Raw genomic sequence first — 27,358 nt, 5'->3', positions numbered from 1 at the left:
GAATGTTATAACACATTGTCTTTAATCTAAATTTGTTATTTCCCATAATCAATAATTAAATATTATTTAATTATTAGTACTATAACTTAAAGTGCATGCTTTTGTAATCATATTACAGAATTTAATTTAATCACTGTATAACATTTTAGACAGTATACCGGTAGGCTACATTACTAAAATTAGGACAATATTAGTGAATTCCAAATGTGATACTGCACAGTGCAAAAAGAAAAGAAAGAAAGTTACTATGTTTACCCAGGGTAACTGGACTAAGCTCAAGAACGTGTTTACAGCCAGGCCCTGCTCATAGAACATTTCATGGTAGGGGTTCAATGCCTTGTCCAAGGGCACTTCAGCGGTGGTCATTTTAACGTGCCGGTCCAGGGATACGAACTATAGCGACCTTCCAATATCAAGACCGCTCCGCAAATATGTTCGGCCACCCCTGCCCCTAACACACCTAGGACAGCCACCAATAATGTACAATTACCTTACCAATCATTAATGAGTCTATACAGCTTCCCCTAAAATGAATTCTGAACAATAACAATAACATCCTCTTAAATAGAATTGAGCCATGGAATACATGCTAGGTAGACGTTGATTGTTTTACTCTCCTTCCAAAATGGGTAGCACCATTTCAGTTTATTTAGGGGAACCCTTCTTTTATTTCCATGCAGCACAGTGGTCCTTGTTTTATGCACCTGTGGAAAACAACAACAAACATTTCTGTAACATTCATGCAAAATGAATAGCAATCATTTACAGTGCACACTACAGAGTCCACATTTCAAACAGTGTTAATTTATTTACCCATTTAGTCATTTAAAAAAAATCACACCCATGCATGTAAAGTGAGGGGCGCTCTTATCGTCAAACATCATCCATTCATTGTCAATGGGAATTTAATGTAATAATAATGTAAGACGAAAATCTACACAATAGCTGATTTTACCTTTAGACCTTTTCTTTGATGATGAATTGCTTGCTCTTCTTATCCAGTCTGTTAGAGGCAGTGCAGGTATATGTTCCTGGGAGCATGGAGGAGGATGTAAAGACAGCTTGGTCCTCTGATGTCTCTGGCATCGACACCGAGGACTGCCAGGTGTATACAGGTGTGGGGTTTCCTGTAGCACTGCAGTTCCAGCTGACCTCTGCATCCACTTCAAAGTCAAACATTTCCTGCTCCGGATTGAGGAATGTTGGGGGATCTATAGGAAGAGGGTCATTGGGATTACTGCATGCAGCCCCAACATTGAATACTTTCACAAACAGTACTCATTAAATAACTTATAATTCAGCAGCTTGTGCATTGGCTCTTGACTCACAGTGTACAGAGGCATTAAGAGGCTCAGAAGACACCGTAGGAGGAGGGTGTGGTCCCTCTGGCCCCAGATCAAGCTCTGCAACACACCTGTACTGTACTCCGTTGTCAGCTTTGGACGGAGTGACCATGAGAATAGAAGACACTTGCACAGGGGAGGAAGGTGTGAGGTCTGCGAAGGAGTGGTTATAAACCTCAGTCTGCCCTCTATACCACCTCAGCGTGAGGTATTGAACAGGAGCAATATTCTGGACCTCGCAGAGCAGTTGGTACTCTTTTCCCTCTACCATTGGACCAGTGTGGTTCACAGCACTTATGGAGACACTGTCTGGAGTTTCTAAATGAACACACAGGTGTGCAATATTAGTGCGTGTGTCAGTGTCACAGACATGATCCATATCCTCAGAGCTGATTCATGTTTACTGTAAACTACACGTCTTAAAGGGAGGAACTTACTGTAGAGGATGAGGTTGAGTTTCTCCTCACATTGCCTCGGGGCGGTGAAAAATACTCCGTAACAGATGGGCTCTTCAATCCAGTCAATGAGACTGTCTACCTTCCACTGGACAGACAGATCCTGTTGAGTATGGGCTGCGCCAATGGCTGATTCCCAGCCCAGAACACGCACTGGGCGTACAGCTTCACAGTTGACTGACACAGGCTCCCCAAACGCCACCACAACCCTGGAGGGTTTGAGGACCAGGGAGCATCCTTCACCTGACACTGCATATAAGATAGCAATTATTGTCAACTTAACTATAAACTTAGGCTACCCACCATCCATCCACTCAGCCCTGTTCATATCTATCTGCATACAAACTAGTCATTATGTAATTGTGTTATACTCAAGCACCATGTTTAGCCTAAGATTCACACTTGCATAGACAATGTTTATTTCACTTTTACATGTGCTGATGAGAATCTCTAGGCTATAGCCTACTGTCGGCTTTTAGATGAAAATAACAGGATACTGGAACGAACTAACTCACTTAATAATCTAACGGTTCTAACTAATTATAAAACCCCGTAGCCCATTGAATTGCCTCTTACCCAAATAGAACATGCAAACCGTTACAATCCACTTCAAAACGTAGTTTCCCATCGTTTTCGCAGTGTGTCCACCGTTGTCGATAGATCGAGGGAAAATCCGGGGAAAAAAGAAATTCCACTTTGGCCGTGCTTGGCAACTCAAAAGTGAACTATGTTGGAACAAAAGGGCCCCCGGCCTCATCCTGTTTGACTTTGTGGTGGCGGGGGGTGGGGGTAATGCCTCATTTATACTCCGTAGTAGGACGGTGTCTCTTGCAGACAAGATCTGATTTCAGCTATAGCAATCGCACCATCGTGTGATAAATGCAGCACGAATCACGATAGCCTATAGCCCTAGATACATCAATTGAATAGAGAGGGGTTTTTGTTTTGACAGCTGATAGGCCTATGAAAAGACAGCCAGGAGTGTTCATAATCTAATCGTCATAAAATGAGATGTAGCCTATAGGACCTGCTATACCTACTAGCCTATAGGACAGCACTTGATCATTGAAATGATTCTGATCGAATTCCTTCCTTATATTTAGGCTACTGCTACTCTCTGTAAAGGCTATCAAGAGATGAGAGCCTGCAGGGCAGATGTAGCTGTCATTGCATGATTTGAATGTAGCCTAGTAGGCCTACCATATGCCTATAATGTAATGATTACAAATACTCAAATAGGCCTATTTGAACAGAATGTTTGGTTTACAGCAGGTCTATAGCCCACAACAATCCATACTTCCATAGCCTATACTGCTGCACAAAGATTATTACATTTCCAAGAAAAAAATATATAACTTCCAATATTCTATCTGCATTTCCCACTTAATCTGTCATCATAAACTCCAATGTCAGTGTTTCACAACTGTCCAACTTTATATACATTACTGTATGGCTATGGCAGTACACAAGTAGGTCTACACATATAAATACCAGTTCAAATATTTCTTCCTAAACTTAATTGTTTTAAACTTAAAACTATTTTTATAGGAAGTTCATATAGGAAGTCATGTTCTATCGCTTTCACGGTGCATCACAGTTCCATAATTAACTTTACTATGAAGCTGCAAATCAAGTGAAGCATTTCTCAGTTTCCAAACTTTCCATACCTGACCTATAGCTTTTTAATTCCAAGCTTTAATTGCTAGCCTAAATTAGCAAGTGGAGCTTTCATGTTTATTACCCCTGCTGACTAAATTGCCAGAGAGAGAAAGTAACTGGATGCTTATTGGGATATTTATGGAAAGCACAGCTGCTTATCTCAATGTACAGCGTTCTTGTGCACTTTAGCTATGCCATTCCCTCCAAGGTCTCTGCAGAAAAATATGTTAAGCCTGTGTGCCTATAATAAGACTTTTTTCACTCTGAGACAAATTGAACAATATGCACACTGCCAGGTTGTTATAGCAACACAGTCAGAGCATACACAAACAGTGTTTCCTCGAGGAATTCACAGGGAACAACATTTACTAAACATTAAGGACAGTTTTTTTTATTTTTTTATTTTTGTAAATTTTTTAAGGGGGCTACAAATATGGGGTAAAATGTCTTTCTTTACATTCACTTTTGTTTGCACTAATTAGTATGGCACCCTGAGCACTGGATAATGTATGCCAGATAGCATAAGAGAGGGGTCCAAAGGGGCGGACAAAAGGTGAAAGCCACTATACACTAGTGCAGTAGTTCCCCAACTGTTTAGCCAGTGTGACCCAAAAGAGAAATGAGATGTTTGCCCAGCTGTGAGCTTTGGTGGTTGGCTATTTTCACTACTTCCTAAACATGTATTTTCTAATTTATGGACTTTCTTAGATTTTTCATTCGTTTATTCATGAAATCACTTTGGAAAAAAAAGAATCATGATTTGGGATTATTTTTTACATTTTCTTTTTATCATCGATTTATAATCGATTAACAAAATGCAGGAAACCAAAAATAAAGGGACCCAGGCATAAAAATGTGTCCCACAAATGGATCCCAACCCAGTGTTTGGAAACCAATGCACTAGTGTGACTCTTCCTCAATTAGCATTCCAACCTAGAACATCATACATTAATTGAGCTACTCTGTGAATCAATGCATGTAAAAAACAAATGCAACAAATGCATTGATTTTCCATTGATTCAAAATTGGTTCTGTTTATTTACTTTACTTTACATGTCATTCAATCATTCATTTGTCACAAATCACAACAGTAAAAAAAAAAGCTGTTATCACGTACAGAAACATTATTGGCAGTGGTCACTGTTTCCAGTGTTCGAATAAAGGCAACAACACATGCAGAACAGACATTGAAACGCATCAGTGCATAATATAAAACAGTATTATATCCCTGCTCACTGTCAAACTTTCAGCACCATTACAATTCTTTGACAAAGTATCAACATAATATATGCATAGTACCCACAAATACCTGAAATGTAAACAAAAAAACTCACTATATTTTTCCTCATTATAATAGACACATATAACCAGGGGTTATCTGGACCCTGAGGTCTAGGTCATGAAGCAGGTTAAACTAACTTTTGACTTTTAACCCGTTCTTTGTTCTTTATTCAGATGGATCCCCATTAGCTGCCACCGAAGTAGCAGCTACTCTTCCTGGGGTCCATGACAAACAATACATAGAACACAACACAATACAAAATAACACTGCACAATAAAAACAGGTGCAATCTTGAAGAAAATACATTCATAATACAAAATACAAATGCATTTCAGACATTAAAAATACACTCCATTCGATGGGATTGTACAGTACGTACAATCACATATTGTATATAATGCATACATACAGAATTGTGCTACGTAACAAAGCCCATGATTGTTGTGACTTTGACGTTGACTTAATAGCTCTATAGTCCACAGTGCAGATATGTGAATGTTCTTGACTAGTTCATCCACATTGATAGTTTAACTGATTAACCAGGCAACAGTCTTGTGACAAAGCTAGCTTGCAATAGTATATGAAACAAGAAATACAAGAAATATGATACGTTTTGTTAATGTTCACATTAAAATCCTGAAGAAGGCCTCAGTGGTCCTATAACGTTGGTTTAATAAAGTTATACTCTGCACCGTCGCTACGAGCGTGCAACCTCAGGTTTTTTTCTTCATCTTTTACTCTGTGGTCACCGCCAACACAATACTGGTGTGTGCCCCTCTTTTTTGTTTGTTATTGTTCACTAAGCCTAACCCAATGTAAACAATTGACAGTCAGTTGATCAATAGATGCATTGATGGTCAGTCATTGATGCAATATTAACACAATGAATATCATGTCTCACTAGGGTTAGATAATTTTATGCCCGAAAAGCTACAGATTGAAAAGTAGAAGTCAATCTCAATCAGGATGAAATATGAAAAAGGTCCGTCTTGATGACATCCCTATAGAGATAATGTGTACCGATTTGTATGTTTGGACAAATCTGTAGGAAATCAGGAATAATAGCAAAAATCGGCCTGTTGGTGCGCTATAATAGGCCAATGTGAAAAGGGTGGCATTTCTTCTTTGGCCTAGCAGGAAGTTTCACGACAATCGGACTCTGCATTAATGATTTGAGGCATTTTGTTCAAAACGGACCACTCTTGCAAACAGTGTTTTGCTAAAATGTGCCTCCTGGTGGCGCTATAACAGACCAATGTGAAAAATGTGGGACAGAGGTTCTGCTCTGGCCTCCACAGAGTGTGTGTGTGTGTGTGTGTGTGTGTGTGTGTGTGTGTGTGTGTGTGTGTGTGTGTGTGTGTGTGTGTGTGTGTGTGTGTGTGTGTGTGTGTGTGTGTGTGTGTGGTTTCACGTTGATCTGCCGGAGATTAGCTGTACAAATTGATATTAGACTTTTACAATAAGTGTGAAAAGCTGAAAGAAAATATAAAAGGCAGCAAAGGTACATGCATTCATTCATTGAACAGGCACAGTGGGTATGTGTAATAACATTATCTTTAAGCATGCAAAACAGCAAATATCCTAGGCTAACGAGAAACTAATTACAAGCACAACTACAAAATGGCACTGCTTCCATTAAAAAGTCATGCAGAATTGTGCATCCATATGACAGATTACAGAATTGTTGCCTTTTTTGTTTTGTACACATACCAAATTAAAGCCAGGACTGCTAAGGCCACAGGTGGTCCAACCATAGCCCAGAATGTTGTGCGACTGTGATTCACTGTGGAGGAAGTGTGAGGGGTTATTAGGTTAACCGTTGTTGTTCCATGTATTATTGTTTATTTTCTCATAAACCTAAATAAACTTGACACTAACACTATGAGTATTCCACACATAAAGGTCACCAGGAGACAATGACAGCGACTACCTCTATGCAGGTTGGATATTTAGGCTATGCACATTGCATATACCCATATAAATAAATGTCCAAGCCTGCCTACTGATGATTTCACTTTACGTTTCTGAACTGACCACAGCACCTCTGATTGCGCCCATTGTCTGTTTCCCAGAATTCAGACACAGACTAACCGGACCAAAACTAATGCTACATGTGTGCTAGTGTTGAGGATATTTTGCAATGCAACAATAACACATTTTAAGTTTTAAAGTTATACTGTGTAAATTTTTCAATTAAAAGCATGGCATACCACTGGCATATTTTTCAGAATAACATTCTGAGTGGTCACATTCGAGAAATGGTTAAACAACAATTTCACGTAAATGTGTTGTGAGGCTAAATGATGAGGCTCAGGACGTAGAGTGGCCGTTTGATCTACGGCCTCCATTCTGACCGGGCACCCATTTTGGTGTCGGCATCATGTCGTGCTTTAGCTATTGAAAAATAGCAGATCTACAAGCTCATATCGCGCCACCGAGTGGCGCGATATGAGCTTGTAGGTCTGCTATTTTTTGAAAAATCGAAGAACGACTGACATTTTTAGAATCTGATCTCAGGTCAGAATGGGTTAATCAGACCAGTGTGTGTCCAGTGAAAACCTCGTATGAATCTGATCTCAGGTCAGAATGTGTTAAGCAAGACACTGAAACCCTGACTGCTCTGGATGAGCAGGTTGGTGCCTTGCATGGTTTCCTCCACTGTCTGAGTGTTTGGATAAACGTGCTAAATAAATGCACCATGTTTTAGCATTTAAGTGCTATCTGCCGGTGTCTGCCCCTACACTTCCACCATGCCGGTGTCTGCCCCTAACCTGACGCTGCCAGATCCAAGAAGCTTGCTACACAAATTTGTTTCACAGCTTATTGGGATCTGGGATCGCGGAAACAAATTCGATGACGGGGCTGTTCCTTTTTTTCAAGATACTTGGTAGATGATTGGATGGGACCGTCTGTCTATCACCGTGTGGGCGTGCAAACACAACCAATCATATTGACGTGTCTATATAGCTTCACGTCCGGTTTCGCACATATCCCGCCCTTAGCTCACGCTGATTGGTCCGGTACGGAACGGATTTTTGTCAGCTCAACTGCCTGAGAGATCCCAGATGATTGCTGTGTTGGGGAACATGGTTACCCAATACCGCCCTCATCTGGCAGCGTCAGGTTAGTCTGCCCCTACACTTCCACCAGAATGATGCAGGCACCCACAGGAAGTACTTTGGAACTGGAAATGTGTTACTTACAAGGCCAACAGCAAAACCACTAAAAATGAACTTACACAGTATGACTTTAAGAGATTAAGACAGTAACATTAAGAGAGTGCAAAATAAACACATTATAAACATGACATTTGAATATAAAGAAAGCGTAGAGAGCTTAGAATAAAAAAAAATAATAAAACAGAAAAACAAATAACCCTCTGGCCCTGGCAAACAAAACGGTATTTAGTTTTGATTTAAAACAATTGAGAGTTGTAGCAAACCTGCACTTTGTTCCTTTGTTGATTTAGTGCAGAAACCTTGATTGCTTCTAAATGTTTAGTTCTGGAATCTGGATTCTGAAAGCAGATCAGAAGACCTGAGTGGTCTGGAATGGTTCATGTGTGTCAAAAATATATTTTGGCCCTAAGAAATTCAGGAGTTTCAAAACAGTAGTATTTTGTAATCAATCTCTCTCTGCTTTTAGCAGACAGGGAGCCAGAGTAAAGAACTGGAGTGATATTATCAATTTTCTTAAGATTTTGCAGCGTTCTGAATCATCTGCAGTGTAGTTGCCCCCAACAGTGGGGGCAACGTTTGCCCTCAAAATATGTTTTTCCTATATAATATTATTTCTTACAGTTCTTTTTCGTATGTAATAAACTGCGAAGCCAGACACTAAGACAGCCACAAAGACAGCCATAACAATCCCAGCAGTGGTCCCAGCCCCAGGGTGACTGCCTGATGGAGAATAGTAGCATGGAGGAAATTTAATTATAAACAGAATTAAACACTGAAAGGGAATAGATTAGAATGGTAGTTGGTGATGTTAGTAGTAGTACCTGAGCCTACGTTATACGTCATCATACAAAGGTCTTGTTTTCCCAAAATAACTGATTTTAAAGGAACATTTTGCATTTTTCGCTTGAAAAACATTTATTTTTGGCAATATGATAGTAACACTGTCTTACCTTTGGTTAAATTGATGATGAACTGCTTGGTCTCAATGCCCACATCATTGGAGGCTGTGCAATTGCAAATGCCTGGCAACATCTTGGTGGTAATAACAGAATGATTGGATTGGAGAATCTTCTCCTGATTTGCATTAGAGCACTGCCACCTGTATGTGGGGGTGGGATTTCCTGTAGCGTTGCAGTCCAACGTTATGTCATCAGCTTGATCCACTGTTTCTGTTTGGGAACTGAGGAAGGTTGGTGGGTCTGGAGAGTAAATAAAATAAATATTAGAGTGCAAAAAGAACAAAAATGTCCAATGATAAGTTATTATGTAATAGATATGCATATGATTTAGGAACTGGAACTCACAGTATACAGTCATAATATGTGGCTGTGATGGAAATGGGCTTGGACCTGATGGTCCAATGTTAATGTGTGCTTGACAGTAGACCTGAGCTTCATTATCATCTCTGCCTGGGGTGATAGTGAGGGTAGATGACTCATTCACCGGTGTAACTGAAGTCAAACTGTCATATGACTGCATGTGGATGGTCTTATGTTCTTTGTACCAGATCACAGTGAGATTCCTGACTGGTGCAACGTTGATGATGTCACACTGCAGCTGGTATGCAGTTCCCTCCACCATTGGTCCTGTATGAGAGATGGACACGCTGTCTGGCTCCTCTGTAAACATAATGGTGGAAAAGGCCACGAAGAGTTAAATTGCAATAACGATAACGTATTTCCAATTTGAACCTATTGTATTAGATTATCATAATCATAAGTTGCTCACTATAGAGTGTGACTGAGTATCGTTGGCTGGAGTAATGTAGCATATGGGCTCTATTTTCCAGTTTTTTATATTTAAAGTCTCTATTGTCCAAGTGACCAACTTCACATTTTCTGCCATTTCTGTGGATCCAATCTCCAACTCCCAGCCCATTCCTTCGTGGTCTGTAGATGACTTTACACTTGGTTCAGTTGGTTGCATGCTGTGTACTATGCTGTGATCTGCTACTTTCAGAGCGCAACTTTACAGTCTACTGGATTTCTTCTCCACAATAGTGCCTCCCTAATATTTTTGTCTAGTTTGTATCTTTTAGCCTATATTTAGTCTTAGTTTTAGCTTCGTTTTTTTTCGTTTCTTTTTTTTAGTGGAAAAGGGTAGTCCACGAAAGAATGTAGTCTACGAAATTAACACTGGTACAATCAAGACTTACTGTAAACGACGACGGGTAATGTCTTGAGACACGGTTCTTCTCCATCTATGACGGTGATGTAGCATATTGGACTGGCATCCCAATCTTGTAGATTTGCCACATCCCAGACAACACTGGTGACGTCGTACACTGGTTCATTGTTCCCGGATTTAGACTCCCAACCCAAGCCGTCATGTTTGGTTTCTGAGGTGGTGCAGTTAGCCGAGACGGACTCTCCATATCTCACCACAACACTGGGAGGGTTCAGCTCGATAGGACAGGAGGCATTCACACGTCTATCTACGAGTTGTACAATTATACAAAAGAGTCAAAGACACATAAAAAAAATGAACATAAAAGTTAGAAAATATGAAAAATATACAATCAAGCTCTCTTGTGATATAAAAGCTGAAACTGAAAAAGCCACACACCAAATAGCTCACATTATAGAGCACCGAAGTCCTGACGTCACTGTCGGTAGAGGGCGTCAGTCCCCAGGTTCATGTATTTTTTATTTGCATTGAAATCCCCATAGGGGGATTTTAGATCTCTTCATATAAGAACTGCGTTTGAAAAATAAACCGATCATCCCAGCCTTTTCACTCATATGGATATGAAGCATCGACTGAAGGTGGAAATGTACAAATATACCCAAAGAGTAACAAAATAAGCGTTAGAATCGAGTCAAACAACCCAGAGACTACATTTCCGGGTAGGCGGATGGCTGCATCTGCCCGTCGCAAAACAGAAACTGAATGTTAAAATTTACGTTTATTTTAATTTTATTGATATTTAATGTTTCGTGGTTAGTACGAGTCGAGTCACCACCAGCTGAGTTTACGTCAACGAGGAATCTCAGGAACGCAATGTGTTGACAGCTGGGCGTGACGTATATTAGCAGCGACATTGCCTTCATATGTAGTTTCAAGGATTTTGCGGCCACATTAATTCCATTTTCTCCAGAAACTGGCTGTATCAAATATGAATGGACATCATTAATTAATCAAAAATAATCCGACCACCCCGTGGTGGTCAAACACAGTTCTTATATGAAGCGACCTAAAATTCGGTGCTCTATTCCTATAGAACACTTTTATCGTCGCGACAACTCATGACAACAAACACAATATTTTGGACCAAACAAATAATTACAAAGAAGAAAAACAACAACAAAAGTGTTGTAACCTGCAGTTTTTTTCTTCTTTCTAATTATTTGTTCGGCCCAAAAAATGGTGTTTGTTGTCATGATTTGTCACGACAAGAGTTGGCTTTGTCCGCGGCGTAAACGTCTTTGAATAAATAGTTTTTGAAATGTCTATGAGGAAAATGAACGGCGGGACTGCGACGCTCTATAGAGGATACTATTAATGTCTCATACTGTGGGATACCACAATTAGTTCCACTTTTTTGACACACTTCCTCTGACCTCTGCTCTCTGCCCCATGAGCATATTTTCTTCTTCTAGTTTAGATCTAGATTTTTATGGCACTTTCTTTAAAATGCTGATAACTTCTTGAACAGCATTGCAACTCATGATCTATTATCAAATGTCACGCAAATTAAAGATATGGCATATAGGTGACACAATACACTTTAGCCCTGGGCAGTTCAGAAACCTGTCCACCAGTGAAGGTTTTTTTTAATCAATATTTTGTTACAAAAATGTGTCGTGAGATGGCTTCCATTTTCACATTGGACTTTTCAGGACTAAGAAGCCTGCCGTTTCTATTAGCTTTGATTCCCCATCGATGACGATGATGTCACTGGTGGACGGGTTTCTGAACTGCCCACAGCCCTCCTATGAACACAAACCGAGTAGAAAATAAATTGTGCCATTTTATCATGATAATTAGTGAGGGCCTAGTATTTGAAGATAGGATGAAAAGTGGTGAAGTGGTCCTTTAATTACGACACAGAAACAGCTTTCATTAATCGTTTGTTTGGTGCCTAAAAGTAGCTGCCAGCAGCTTGACTCCTTCAAAACTGCTCTCAAAGGGCACCTACGGACGGCTACAATTCGAAACTGGCCCGCGTAAAATCTGAATCCCCCACCCGTTCCCCCTCACTGTATAGCCTATGTTTCTTTTCCCTTTTTAACAGTTTTGGTAACACTTGCAGATAAGGTTCATGAAAAATGATTAACTAATACATTAGTTAAGCATTAGGTAATCATTATTTCATCACAATTCATCATGAATTCATCATGATGATGATGATTCATCATGAATCGTCATTAGTTAACCACGATTAGTAGATGATTTATAGATCAAAATTTTCCGCCCAAATCTATGCCCCGGATGAGTGCTCATAAGCGGGTATAGGTCTCTCGGTCTCCCTGGAGGTCCTTCCTGATTGTACCCATGGGCCATTTTACTCAATTCTTTGCCCACGATGAGTGCTCAAAGGTGGGTAGGGGTCTGTCCGGAGCTCTCCCTGGTGCTTTATGGATCATTTTTGGACTCCCTCATTTTGCCCAAATCTTAGCCCTGTAAACATGACTCTCGTATTCATACGAGAGTCATGACGCAACTTCACCCTGGTTTTTGCAGACGCTACATTTACAAATAATTAAAATATATAAACATTCGCATTTCAAATATAAAGTACTCACAAAGTGTCCCACGGGTGTTAGTTAGTAGCAGCGCCAGCGATTAGAATTTCTGCATCCTGCGTTGTTTAATAAAAAGCATTTTTATCCGAGGTGTTATTTTGCCATTGGCTTTCAACTACGCGCCCCTATCGGTCGGGAGGAGGGTGGCACTCGGTGTGTTCGATATAGGTACGCTGACCGCCCTGCCAATACAGACTAATAGGCGAGTGCGCTCCCGGTGTGCAACTGTGGATTTCCCAAACGAACCCCGTTTGAAAAAAGTAGCCGGAGAGCTCGGACAAAAATGCTTTTTATTAAACAACGCGGGACGCAGCAATTCTAATCGCTCGCGCTGCTACTAACTAACACCCGTGGGACACTTTGTGAGTACTTTATATTTGAAATCTGAATGTTTATTATACGGAAATCTTGTAAATGCAGCGACTGCAAAAAACAGGGCAAAGTTACTGCATGACTGTCATGATAATTATCATGGCAGTCATGTTCCAGGGCTACCCAAATCTATACCCAGGATGAGTGCTCATAGACGGGTAGGGTTAGTGAGCAGTTTTTGTATTGAGTTAATGAGTTGTACTTGAAATGTACTGTAATTCTGCAAACTGTTAATAAATCAATCAAACAATCAAGCAATGCCCCCCCCCCTCCTTTCATTTTTTCCTTGATGCTGCAAGAAAGATGTATATGATGAATTCCTGTTCTGTTCTTTAGCTACATAGAAGTGTCTATTTGTATGTCTCTAAATGTTTTGATGAATTGAACAATGTGGACCCTGTTGTAAACAAGTGTAATGCTTAATTGGGTCGTCCACTCACAGTTAACAGTCTTTGTATTGAGTTTGTGCTTAAAATGTACTGTAAATTCTACAAACTGTTAATAAATATTTCAATCAATCAATCAATGGCGCTGCCGCGCTGCTCTGCGGCGACATAAGGGTAAAGATGTATGTGGCGCTGCTCTGCGGCGACATAAGGGTAAAGATGTATGTGGCGCTGCTCTGTGGTGACATAAGGGCAAAGATGTATGTGGCGCTGCTCTGTGGTGACATAAGGGTAAAGATGTATGTGGCGCTGCTCTGTGGTGACATAAGGGTAAAGATGTATGTGGCGCTGCTCTGTGGTGACATAAGGGTAAAGATGTATGTGGCGCTCTGCGGCGACATAAGGGTAAAGATGTATGTGGCGCTGCTCTGTGGTGACATAAGGGTAAAGATGTATGTGGCGCTGCTCTGCGGCGACATAAGGGTAAAGATGTATGTGGCGCTGCTCTGAGGCGACATAAGGGTAAAGATGTATGTGGCGCTGCTCTGCGGTGACATAAGGGTAAAGATGTATGTGGCGCTGCTCTGCGGCGACATAAGGGTAAAGATGTATGTGGCGCTGCTCTGTGGTGACATAAGGGTAAAGATGTATGTGGCGCTGCTCTGTGGTGACATAAGGGTAAAGATGTATGTGGCGCTGCTCTGTGGTGACATAAGGGTAAAGATGTATGTGGCGCTGCTCTGCGGCGACATAAGGGTAAAGATGTATGTGGCGCTGCTCTGCGGCGACATAAGGGTAAAGATGTATGTGGCGCTGCTCTGTGGTGACATAAGGGTAAAGATGTATGTGGCGCTGCTCTGCGGCGACATAAGGGTAAAGATGTATGTGGCGCTGCTCTGCGGCGACATAAGGGTAAAGATGTATGTGGCGCTGCTCTGCGACGACATAAGGGTAAAGATGTATGTGGCGCTGCTCTGCGGTGACATAAGGGTAAAGATGTATGTGGCGCTGCTCTGTGGCGACATAAGGGTAAAGATGTATGTGGCGCTGCTCTGTGGCGACATAAGGGTAAAGATGTATGTGGCGCTGCTCTGTGGCGACATAAGGGTAAAGATGTATGTGGCGCTGCTCTGTGGCGACATAAGGGTAAAGATGTATGTGGCGCTGCTCTGTGGCGACATAAGGGTAAAGATGTATGTGGCGCTGCTCTGCGGCGACATAAGGGTAAAGATGTATGTGGCGCTGCTCTGTGGTGACATAAGGGTAAAGATGTATGTGGCGCTGCTCTGCGGCGACATAAGGGTAAAGATGTATGTGGCGCTGCTCTGTGGTGACATAAGGGTAAAGATGTATGTGGCGCTGCTCTGCGGCGACATAAGGGTAAAGATGTATGTGGCGCTGCTCTGCGGCGACATAAGGGTAAAGATGTATGTGGCGCTGCTCTGCGACGACATAAGGGTAAAGATGTATGTGGCGCTGCTCTGCGGTGACATAAGGGTAAAGATGTATGTGGCGCTGCTCTGTGGCGACATAAGGGTAAAGATGTATGTGGCGCTGCTCTGTGGCGACATAAGGGTAAAGATGTATGTGGCGCTGCTCTGTGGCGACATAAGGGTAAAGATGTATGTGGCGCTGCTCTGTGGCGACATAAGGGTAAAGATGTATGTGGCGCTGCTCTGTGGCGACATAAGGGTAAAGATGTATGTGGCGCTGCTCTGTGGTGACATAAGGGTAAAGATGTATGTGGCGCTGCTCTGCGGCGACATAAGGGTAAAGATGTATGTGGCGCTGCTCTGCGGTGACATAAGGGTAAAGATGTATGTGGCGCTGCTCTGTGGTGACATAAGGGTAAAGATGTATGTGGCGCTGCTCTGTGGTGACATAAGGGTAAAGATGTATGTGGCGCTGCTCTGTGGTGACATAAGGGTAAAGATGTATGTGGCGCTGCTCTGTGGTGACATAAGGGTAAAGATGTATGTGGCGCTGCTCTGCGGCGACATAAGGGTAAAGATGTATGTGGCGCTCTGCGGCGACATAAGGGTAAAGATGTATGTGGCGCTGCTCTGTGGTGACATAAGGGTAAAGATGTATGTGGCGCTGCTCTGTGGTGACATAAGGGTAAAGATGTATGTGGCGCTGCTCTGCGGTGACATAAGGGTAAAGATGTATGTGGCGCTGCTCTGTGGTGACATAAGGGTAAAGATGTATGTGGCGCTGCTCTGCGGCGACATAAGGGTAAAGATGTATGTGGCGCTGCTCTGTGGTGACATAAGGGTAAAGATGTATGTGGCGCTGCTCTGTGGTGACATAAGGGTAAAGATGTATGTGGCGCTGCTCTGTGGTGACATAAGGGTAAAGATGTATGTGGCGCTGCTCTGTGGTGACATAAGGGTAAAGATGTATGTGGCGCTGCTCTGTGGTGACATAAGGGTAAAGATGTATGTGGCGCTGCTCTGTGGTGACATAAGGGTAAAGATGTATGTGGCGCTGCTCTGTGGTGACATAAGGGTAAAGATGTATGTGGCGCTGCTCTGTGGCGACATAAGGGTAAAGATGTATGTGGTGCTGCTCTGTGGTGACATAAGGGTAAAGATGTATGTGACGCTGCTCTGCGGCGACATAAGGGTAAAGATGTATGTGGCGCTGCTCTGTGGTGACATAAGGGTAAAGATGTATGTGGCGCTCTGCGGCGACATAAGGGTAAAGATGTATGTGGCGCTGCTCTGCGGTGACATAAGGGTAAAGATGTATGTGGCGCTGCTCTGCGGCGACATAAGGGTAAAGATGTATGTGGCGCTGCTCTGCGGCGACATAAGGGTAAAGATGTATGTGACGCTGCTCTGTGGTGACATAAGGGTAAAGATGTATGTGGCGCTGCTCTGCGGTGACATAAGGGTAAAGATGTATGTGGCGCTGCTCTGCGGCGACATAAGGGTAAAGATGTATGTGACGCTGCTCTGTGGTGACATAAGGGTAAAGATGTATGTGACGCTGCTCTGCGGTGACATAAGGGTAAAGATGTATGTGACGCTGCTCTGTGGTGACATAAGGGTAAAGATGTATGTGGCGCTGCTCTGCGGCGACATAAGGGTAAAGATGTATGTGGCGCTGCTCTGTGGTGACATAAGGGTAAAGATGTATGTGGCGCTGCTCTGCGGCGACATAAGGGTAAAGATGTATGTGACGCTGCTCTGTGGTGACATAAGGGTAAAGATGTATGTGGCGCTGCTCTGCGGCGACATAAGGGTAAAGATGTATGTGACGCTGCTCTGTGGTGACATAAGGGTAAAGATGTATGTGGCGCTGCTCTGCGGTGACATAAGGGTAAAGATGTATGTGGCGCTGCTCTGCGGCGACATAAGGGTAAAGATGTATGTGACGCTGCTCTGTGGTGACATAAGGGTAAAGATGTATGTGGCGCTGCTCTGTGGTGACATAAGGGTAAAGATGTATGTGGCGCTGCTCTGTGGTGACATAAGGGTAAAGATGTATGTGGCGCTGCTCTGCGGCGACATAAGGGTAAAGATGTATGTGACGCTGCTCTGCGGTGACATAAGGGTAAAGATGTATGTGGCGCTCTGCGGCGACATAAGGGTAAAGATGTATGTGGCGCTGCTCTGCGGCGACATAAGGGTAAAGATGTATGTGGCGCTGCTCTGTGGTGACATAAGGGTAAAGATGTATGTGGCGCTGCTCTGCGGCGACATAAGGGTAAAGATGTATGTGGCGCTGCTCTGTGGTGACATAAGGGTAAAGATGTATGTGGCGCTGCTCTGTGGTGACATAAGGGCAAAGATGTATGTGGCGCTGCTCTGCGGCGACATAAGGGTAAAGATGTATGTGGCGCTGCTCTGCGGTGACATAAGGGTAAAGATGTATGTGGCGCTGCTCTGTGGTGACATAAGGGTAAAGATGTATGTGGCGCTGCTCTGTGGTGACATAAGGGTAAAGATGTATGTGGCGCTGCTCTGAGGCGACATAAGGGTAAAGATGTATGTGACGCTGCTCTGCGGCGACATAAGGGTAAAGATGTATGTGGCGCTGCTCTGCGGCGACATAAGGGTAAAGATGTATGTGGCGCTCTGCGGCGACATAAGGGTAAAGATGTATGTGGCGCTGCTCTGCGGCGACATAAGGGCAAAGATGTATGTGGCGCTGCTCTGCGGCGACATAAGGGTAAAGATGTATGTGGCGCTGCTCTGCGGCGACATAAGGGTAAAGATGTATGTGGCGCTGCTCTGAGGCGACATAAGGGTAAAGATGTATGTGGCGCTGCTCTGCGGCGACATAAGGGTAAAGATGTATGTGGCGCTCTGCGGCGACATAAGGGTAAAGATGTATGTGGCGCTGCTCTGCGGTGACATAAGGGTAAAGATGTATGTGGCGCTGCTCTGAGGCGACATAAGGGTAAAGATGTATGTGGCGCTGCTCTGTGGTGACATAAGGGTAAAGATGTATGTGGCGCTGCTCTGAGGCGACATAAGGGTAAAGATGTATGTGGCGCTGCTCTGAGGCGACATAAGGGTAAAGATGTATGTGGCGCTGCTCTGAGGCGACATAAGGGTAAAGATGTATGTGGCGCTGCTCTGAGGCGACATAAGGGTAAAGATGTATGTGGCGCTGCTCTGCGGCGACATAAGGGTAAAGATGTATGTGGCGCTGCTCTGAGGCGACATAAGGGTAAAGATGTATGTGGCGCTGCTCTGAGGCGACATAAGGGTAAAGATGTATGTGGCGCTGCTCTGCGGCGACATAAGGGTAAAGATGTATGTGGCGCTGCTCTGCGGTGACATAAGGGTAAAGATGTATGTGGCGCTGCTCTGTGGTGACATAAGGGTAAAGATGTATGTGGCGCTGCTCTGCGGCGACATAAGGGTAAAGATGTATGTGGCGCTGCTCTGAGGCGACATAAGGGTAAAGATGTATGTGGCGCTGCTCTGAGGCGACATAAGGGTAAAGATGTATGTGGCGCTGCTCTGCGGCGACATAAGGGTAAAGATGTATGTGGCGCTGCTCTGCGGCGACATAAGGGTAAAGATGTATGTGGCGCTGCTCTGAGGCGACATAAGGGTAAAGATGTATGTGGCGCTGCTCTGAGGCGACATAAGGGTAAAGATGTATGTGGCGCTGCTCTGCGGCGACATAAGGGTAAAGATGTATGTGGCGCTGCTCTGCGGCGACATAAGGGTAAAGATGTATGTGGCGCTGCTCTGCGGCGACATAAGGGTAAAGATGTATGTGGCGCTGCTCTGAGGCGACATAAGGGTAAAGATGTATGTGGCGCTGCTCTGAGGCGACATAAGGGTAAAGATGTATGTGGCGCTGCTCTGAGGCGACATAAGGGTAAAGATGTATGTGGCGCTGCTCTGAGGTGACATAAGGGTAAAGATGTATGTGGCGCTGCTCTGCGGCGACATAAGGGTAAAGATGTATGTGGCGCTGCTCTGAGGCGACATAAGGGTAAAGATGTATGTGGCGCTGCTCTGCGGCGACATAAGGGTAAAGATGTATGTGGCGCTGCTCTGCGGTGACATAAGGGTAAAGATGTATGTGGCGCTGCTCTGTGGTGACATAAGGGTAAAGATGTATGTGGCGCTGCTCTGAGGCGACATAAGGGTAAAGATGTATGTGGCGCTGCTCTGTGGTGACATAAGGGTAAAGATGTATGTGGCGCTGCTCTGTGGTGACATAAGGGTAAAGATGTATGTGGCGCTGCTCTGAGGCGACATAAGGGTAAAGATGTATGTGGCGCTGCTCTGCGGCGACATAAGGGTAAAGATGTATGTGGCGCTGCTCTGAGGCGACATAAGGGTAAAGATGTATGTGGCGCTGCTCTGAGGCGACATAAGGGTAAAGATGTATGTGGCGCTGCTCTGCGGCGACATAAGGGTAAAGATGTATGTGGCGCTGCTCTGCGGCGACATAAGGGTAAAGATGTATGTGGCGCTGCTCTGCGGCGACATAAGGGTAAAGATGTATGTGGCGCTGCTCTGAGGCGACATAAGGGTAAAGATGTATGTGGCGCTGCTCTGTGGTGACATAAGGGTAAAGATGTATGTGGCGCTGCTCTGAGGCGACATAAGGGTAAAGATGTATGTGGCGCTGCTCTGAGGCGACATAAGGGTAAAGATGTATGTGGCGCTGCTCTGTGGTGACATAAGGGTAAAGATGTATGTGGTGCTGCTCTGCGGCGACATAAGGGTAAAGATGTATGTGGCGCTGCTCTGCGGCGACATAAGGGTAAAGATGTATGTGGCGCTGCTCTGAGGCGACATAAGGGTAAAGATGTATGTGGCGCTGCTCTGTGGTGACATAAGGGTAAAGATGTATGTGGCGCTGCTCTGAGGCGACATAAGGGTAAAGATGTATGTGGCGCTGCTCTGAGGCGACATAAGGGTAAAGATGTATGTGGCGCTGCTCTGCGGCGACATAAGGGTAAAGATGTATGTGGCGCTGCTCTGTGGCGACATAAGGGTAAAGATGTATGTGGCGCTGCTCTGCGGCGACATAAGGGTAAAGATGTATGTGGCGCTGCTCTGTGGCGACATAAGGGTAAAGATGTATGTGGCGCTGCTCTGAGGCGACATAAGGGTAAAGATGTATGTGGCGCTGCTCTGCGGCGACATAAGGGTAAAGATGTATGTGGCGCTGCTCTGTGGCGACATAAGGGTAAAGATGTATGTGGCGCTGCTCTGTGGCGACATAAGGGTAAAGATGTATGTGGCGCTGCTCTGCGGCGACATAAGGGTAAAGATGTATGTGGCGCTGCTCTGAGGCGACATAAGGGTAAAGATGTATGTGGCGCTGCTCTGAGGCGACATAAGGGTAAAGATGTATGTGGCGCTGCTCTGCGGCGACATAAGGGTAAAGATGTATGTGGCGCTGCTCTGAGGCGACATAAGGGTAAAGATGTATGTGGCGCTGCTCTGAGGCGACATAAGGGTAAAGATGTATGTGGCGCTCTGCGGCGACATAAGGGTAAAGATGTATGTGGCGCTGCTCTGAGGCGACATAAGGGCAAAGATGTATGTGGCGCTGCTCTGAGGCGACATAAGGGTAAAGATGTATGTGGCGCTGCTCTGCGGCGACATAAGGGTAAAGATGTATGTGGCGCTGCTCTGCGGCGACATAAGGGTAAAGATGTATGTGGCGCTGCTCTGCGGCGACATAAGGGTAAAGATGTATGTGGCGCTGCTCTGAGGCGACATAAGGGTAAAGATGTATGTGGCGCTGCTCTGAGGCGACATAAGGGTAAAGATGTATGTGGCGCTGCTCTGCGGCGACATAAGGGTAAAGATGTATGTGGCGCTGCTCTGCGGCGACATAAGGGTAAAGATGTATGTGGCGCTCTGCGGCGACATAAGGGTAAAGATGTATGTGGCGCTGCTCTGCGGCGACATAAGGGTAAAGATGTATGTGGCGCTGCTCTGCGGCGACATAAGGGTAAAGATGTATGTGGCGCTCTGCGGCGACATAAGGGTAAAGATGTATGTGGCGCTGCTCTGAGGCGACATAAGGGTAAAGATGTATGTGGCGCTGCTCTGAGGCGACATAAGGGTAAAGATGTATGTGGCGCTGCTCTGCGGCGACATAAGGGTAAAGATGTATGTGGCGCTGCTCTGCGGCGACATAAGGGTAAAGATGTATGTGGCGCTGCTCTGTGGCGACATAAGGGTAAAGATGTATGTGGCGCTGCTCTGAGGCGACATAAGGGTAAAGATGTATGTGGCGCTGCTCTGAGGCGACATAAGGGTAAAGATGTATGTGGCGCTGCTCTGAGGCGACATAAGGGTAAAGATGTATGTGGCGCTGCTCTGCGGCGACATAAGGGTAAAGATGTATGTGGCGCTGCTCTGAGGCGACATAAGGGTAAAGATGTATGTGGCGCTGCTCTGAGGCGACATAAGGGTAAAGATGTATGTGGCGCTCTGCGGCGACATAAGGGTAAAGATGTATGTGGCGCTGCTCTGAGGCGACATAAGGGTAAAGATGTATGTGGCGCTGCTCTGCGGCGACATAAGGGTAAAGATGTATGTGGCGCTGCTCTGCGGCGACATAAGGGTAAAGATGTATGTGGCGCTGCTCTGAGGCGACATAAGGGTAAAGATGTATGTGGCGCTGCTCTGCGGCGACATAAGGGTAAAGATGTATGTGGCGCTGCTCTGAGGCGACATAAGGGTACAGATGTATGTGGCGCTCTGCGGCGACATAAGGGTAAAGATGTATGTGGCGCTGCTCTGCGGCGACATAAGGGTAAAGATGTATGTGGCGCTGCTCTGAGGCGACATAAGGGCATAAGGGCTACGCTTGCATGCGGGAGACAATAGTCTTCCTCGGGAGACAAAATAAAGCTTGAGTCTACTCAGTAGGCTAGTCTACCAGAGCGAACTCTACTCTACTAGTGGGCGTTAGTCCTTTTAACCACATCTCCACTTTCAGTTTCACTTTACCTCAGGCTCATTCCTATCATTCCTAATTTCCTGTGTCATGGCTCATTCCTCCCTCCATTTGTGACCATATGTGTCAGCCCATCTCAAGAGGAGAAAAGTCTGGAAAATAACTAAAATGATATTTCTGAATCAAGCAACCACGACTTGGATGAGTTGGATTTGAAATGTTTCCATCCGTTTGTTATTTCACTCGGCGCCCCGCGATGCAAACTTCTAACACCACCGATTTGGGAACTTATACTAGACTACTAACTTAAAATAATAAAAGTCTGACCATGCTATTAGCTCTACTATAGCTACATAAAACAGGCTATTTCCAACAACAGAACAGCATCAGTCATAACACTATAATGACTATAAAGTTAACATATTCCTTTAAACACTCCAAGACAGTTTGATAGGTTAGGCCTATATTATTTTGTTCATCATGTGAAAACAACAAGACGTTGTATAACGTTTACCTGCTAATGCAATTATTCCGATCAACATAAACATGCCCGTCGTTATTTTCCACATGTTGTCGCTGGCGCGGTGCAATGAAACGTTCATTTAAAGTACGGTCCCAGAGTGGGAGAACAGAATCAGATCTGCAGCCTCGTCCTCAGCTCACCAACCGTTATCGCAACTAATCTCTTCCTTATGATGGGAGGGGTATGAGCGATCCCAAAGGTGTCGTGTCCCCAAAAGTAGGAGGAGGATGTTTATAGGCTATATAGCCTACTGCTGTATCAAATAGTTTTCTTTGCATTCCATTTGCACCAGTGAGTCCACTCACCATGCAGGCCTAATTCGTGCTATTCTATTTTTGACCACTCCAAAGATTAAGAACAGCAATGTCCGTGTCCGCCTATGTGTTAAATAATGAGCACGAGTAGCCTATGACTATTAGTACCAGTAGGGGCGCTGTTTGCCAGAAACAGAGAGAGAGATAGTGCTGTACTGTTGCCTGCTAATGAGAGAGAGAGAGAGAGAGAGAGAGAGAGAGAGTAGGTCGGGGGGCTGGGGGGAGAGATAGGGGACTGTAGGCCTAGGGGACTGTAGGCCTAGTGGATTTCCCTAATTCCAAATCTATCAGTATAAGTTTTGATTTGCTGAAAATAAGTTTATATACCACTGGACTAAACAGCATCACAAACAGGAACCGAGTGCACTGTTCACAGTGCGAATATCATTCTAACATTAAACTTCTGATGATGATGATGATATTTCTTAACAACATTGATATAAGCCTAGTTCTTATAGATAACATTGTTCATGAAATATCTAATAAAACACTCAAAGATGTGTATATGTTATTCATGTAAGGACTCCTTAGTTGCATTGTCCAGACTGACAGTATTCATATATACCGGTAGTAACAGTCATGGCATTTTTAAAAACAAAACTTTAATAATTACATCGTTTTACACCAAATTATGAAAAAAGTACTTTACAGCAGTATTCACAGGGGGCTACCTCCGAAGATCATATTGTACACTTAGAGGTAGGGCTTTAATACTTACAACTTATGCATCCCATCCCATTATTTGAAATAATCAAATATCAAGGAATGTCTAATTTTCTCATCACTCTTTCATTGCATCAAATCCCTCCTTGCAGTCCAATTTCCACTATACAGTGTTCTTGTCTCCACAAATAAATATGATTGACATCTGCATAAAATATTGATATGACTGTACAAACATCATATTTAACATGTCGATAGTTACTCATTTGGATCATATAGTTCAAACACATGGTATGTCTCTTCATAACCTCTGACCCTAATACTTAATCTATAGATAGATAGATAGATAGATAGATACTTTATTTGTCCTTTCGGAAATTTGTTTTGTGCACAGCAGTCATCAGGATATACATAAAACATGCAAACAAACAGATCACACAGTACATAGACAATAAAGAAACAGTGCCAACAGAAGGCCACCAGTCATAGTTCCAAGAGGCATCACTATCTATCTATCTATCTATCCGGAAATTGCAGAGCTACAAGCTCACAAAAATAGCAGATCTACAAGTTCAACGCATCACAGGCTTATCTGCTATTTTCAGTGTGCAGCGCTGATGTACGGCTAAGTATAAATTGGGCTTTACACACAGTATAACTAGAGTAGAAGACAGTAAAACAGTGAAGCCACAAAGTCCTATAGTGCAGAGTGAGTGCAGAATGAGTAGGCTGGTTACAAAGAGGACTTGGCATGTGCAGGCACAAATGTTCACAGATCGCTCTACATTGGCATGCTCTTTCAAAGGATCAATGTCACACATTAAAGGAAGAAAGCAAGGGATGGGAGAGAAACAGTGCATCTCATGTTAGTGAAGCTTTGTCAACACTATTCCAAAACGCCAGGACATCACTTAAAGCTCTGTGCTACGATTTTGAAAGCTTTTACTGTTTATACAAACATCACATTACAGTGTCAGGATCGGAGGGTAAGAACCCAACGTCAATCTGAGATCAAATCATCAGAAACAAAGAAAGCAACCTTACATAATAGCATCGTGAGCCCTTTGTGGCGAGAGGACATTTTCTCTGACATGCCATAAGACTTGACTTGACTATGATAGTATGATGTAATGCTTACTGCATTACATCATATCGTTTCACCACTCCCCCAGTAAATTCAGTTAGCTATACTTCAGTAGTACACTTAACCCAACATCCCAAGCTGAAACTACTGAATTTCATATTCAGGCTTTCCAAAACGAAATGGAGAGAGTTGATCGCCTTGGTGAGATGTTATCTTAATACAGACTTCATAGAAAGCAACTTGTATGTAAGGACACAAAGTGCATGTACTATGGGAGGTTGACAGGGATCAGGGACACCTCCAGATGCTTATGTATCTATTCCTGAGTCTTCCAGCTGATTCACATGGATTCAGGCAGACACATGGACGTCACAGGAGAAAATAGCAGTCCAACAGAATGGCACTAGGTAGTGTGAGGAATGAGGATGAGGAGGATTATAAAATACAATTATTTAGTGATACGGTATGTATATGAATGCACCTTTCTCTCTATGATTAATTTTCAACATGGATAGTGAAGAACTACACTTTGTGTATTTGTGTTTATGTTTGTGTAAAAAAGGGACAGAAAGAAAGCCCACATAGGTGCATCCAATTCTGCAACAGCACAACATATATGGTGAATTTCATCAGCTCATCCAGGAAGTGAAGACAGGTTTGAGGTATACATCTCAGCTGAATGTTTCTCAATTCAGCCACATCCGATTCTCGTCAATACCTTTGCCGGAATGTTGCTCTCTCCCAGTATAATGATATACTGTTTGCCATCTACCGTCTGCCTGAATCCATGTAAACACAGCAGTATGTGGTATTCACCCCCCCACACACACACACAACTTAAGTGTTTGAGGGGTTATGCATTCAAAGCAGTCATAGCCCTCCATCTTGTGGTAGAAACGGATGTGAGGCTAAGACCGTTTGGTCATGGGGATGGGGAGCTGCATGTCCAAGCCGTTATGAGCTACGTTGCCATTCGGGGTGCTCAGTTTGGGTTTTTTGAGACTGTATCTTCGCATCCTGGTGTTCTTGTAGTAGATTGAGTAGATGAAGACGAAGATGACAGAGATCACCACTACAGTGAGGGCCACAAAGCCTGCTATGAGGGGCAGGTAGTCCTCTGCGATGAAAGAGACAGGAAACAAAGAAACACACCAACACCCTCATTAATATGCTAACAGGCCAAGTAGGCTGGTTCACGTAGAAAGGCCTCCATTTCTGACCCCCGAAGGTGTCAAACTTGTGCCATAAGGATGCAACTATGAAACCTGTGGTGACTGACTATAAGAGACTATAAGAGACTATAAGAGACTATAAGAGACTATAAGAGACTATAAGAGACTATAGTGACTATAAGAGACTATAGTGACTATAAGAGACTATAGTGACTATAAGAGACTATAGTGACTCTGGAGGCTGAGGGATTATACAAAAGTAGTTACCAAGACATATAGCACAGGGACAAAGGAGACATATAGCACAGGGACAAAGGAGACATATAGCACAGGGACAAAGGAGACATATAGCACAGGGACAAAGGAGACATATAGCACAGGGACAAAGGAGACATATAGCACAGGGACAAAGGAGACATATAGCACAGGGACAAAGGAGACATATAGCACAGGGACAAAGGAGACATATAGCACAGGGACAAAGGAGCACAGAGTAACTGAGGAAAACCATTGGGAGAATTTTGAGAGCTCATTATTAATCTATTGAGTATTTATTTAATAACCCGGATAAAGCGTAAATCCGTAAAAGGAAAATATGGCAATGGTAAGAAGCAAGATGTGTAAATGAACATGAAACATGAAAAGTATGACACTTGCAAGGTTAATATGTAATATAAACTTTATAAAGCACAGTTTTAAAGGCCTCATTTTACTTTCTGCGTCCACGTGCGAGGGTCCACGAACAGCATATCGTTATTACAAAAAATGTGTCACATGTGCAGATGCACATGTGTACAAGAGCAAGAGCGACACGGCCCTTAATGCAATACCAGGGCTCGAAAAAGCGACCATTTTGGTCGCAAATGCGCCTGAATAATAATCTTTGCGACCTAATAATATATTTGGGAGCACCAGTGCCACTACAACGATCGATTGTAGAAAAACGGGCGCTCTGAGCCGCTCTCTGACATCCTGTCTGCTAGCTAGGTGCACTAGCACTTGATGCTAACAAACCAACGTGTGGAGTGTGTAGTTAACTACTCTTTGACACAACGGTACGGGACAACGTTGAGCGCTGCATCGCTCACATTCCAGAGCGCCTCGGCTCGCAACTTCACCATGTGTCAGAAAGTACATTATTTCAAGCGTTCAGATTCAGAAAAGACCGGAGCCTCTAGCTCCGGAGGCGGACCGGCTCAGCTGTGTGCGTGTGTGCGCACACAGCCGCACACGCATGCAAGAGAGAGAGGGAATGAGAGAGAGAGGAAGGGAGAGAGAATAGCAGACTTGTAAGTGTTTCTACATAGCAGCAGTATTGATACTTTTACTTAAGTAAAACATTAGAGTAATTTATCCACCACTGATTAGAAGTGAGTAGGCAGGCATAGCTATAAATATAATGTTTTACATCAAAATTATTTTATATTAGAAATTCTAATATATGATCTAAATAGGCTATGAAGGTGAAAAACACAAAACAAAGAATAAGAAAACAGGTGATGTGACTGGCCGGAATCAGTGTAGACTAGAGGGTCCTCATCTCTGTCTCTGTCTCTTTGAAGAGATGGATGGATGAGGGACAGACACTACATTTTAAATTCTGGCATGCATTTTTATACTTTGGTCATTTCATGTTATTTGTAAACCACACGTTATATTATTGTTTTTATGAATGTAAAAAATCGATTACATATTGGTGCTCCTAATTTCTTTCTGGTGCTCCTTCATTTTTAAATTGGTAGCACAAGCGCTACCAAGTAAAAAAGTTAATTTCGAGCCCTGAA

At 43.6% G+C, this 27,358-nt stretch overlaps 1 protein-coding gene across 1 annotated transcript in view; it reads right to left on the bottom strand.

The window, feature by feature from the left end:
• Positions 1–957: 957 nt before the first annotated feature.
• Positions 958–27,358, bottom strand: part of LOC310869633 (hemicentin-1-like) — a gene marked incomplete at its 3' end in the record, with an annotated part of 43,927 nt that continues 17,526 nt past the window's right edge. The window contains exons 10-17 of the mRNA XM_083780461.1: positions 10,074–10,352; positions 9,223–9,537; positions 8,869–9,117; positions 8,538–8,638; positions 2,375–2,564; positions 1,781–2,047; positions 1,329–1,661; positions 958–1,211 (exon numbers count right to left, since the gene is read on the bottom strand). Coding sequence (XP_083636587.1) covers positions 958–1,211; positions 1,329–1,661; positions 1,781–2,047; positions 2,375–2,564; positions 8,538–8,638; positions 8,869–9,117; positions 9,223–9,537; positions 10,074–10,352 — 1,988 coding nt within the window. The remainder of the gene's footprint in view (positions 1,212–1,328; positions 1,662–1,780; positions 2,048–2,374; positions 2,565–8,537; positions 8,639–8,868; positions 9,118–9,222; positions 9,538–10,073; positions 10,353–27,358) is intronic.

Source organism: Protomyctophum parallelum (genome assembly GCF_964188405.1).
Source record: "Protomyctophum parallelum genome assembly, chromosome: 13".
Taxonomy (NCBI): domain Eukaryota; kingdom Metazoa; phylum Chordata; class Actinopteri; order Myctophiformes; family Myctophidae; genus Protomyctophum; species Protomyctophum parallelum.
This window is presented reverse-complemented; position numbering and strand designations above follow the sequence as displayed.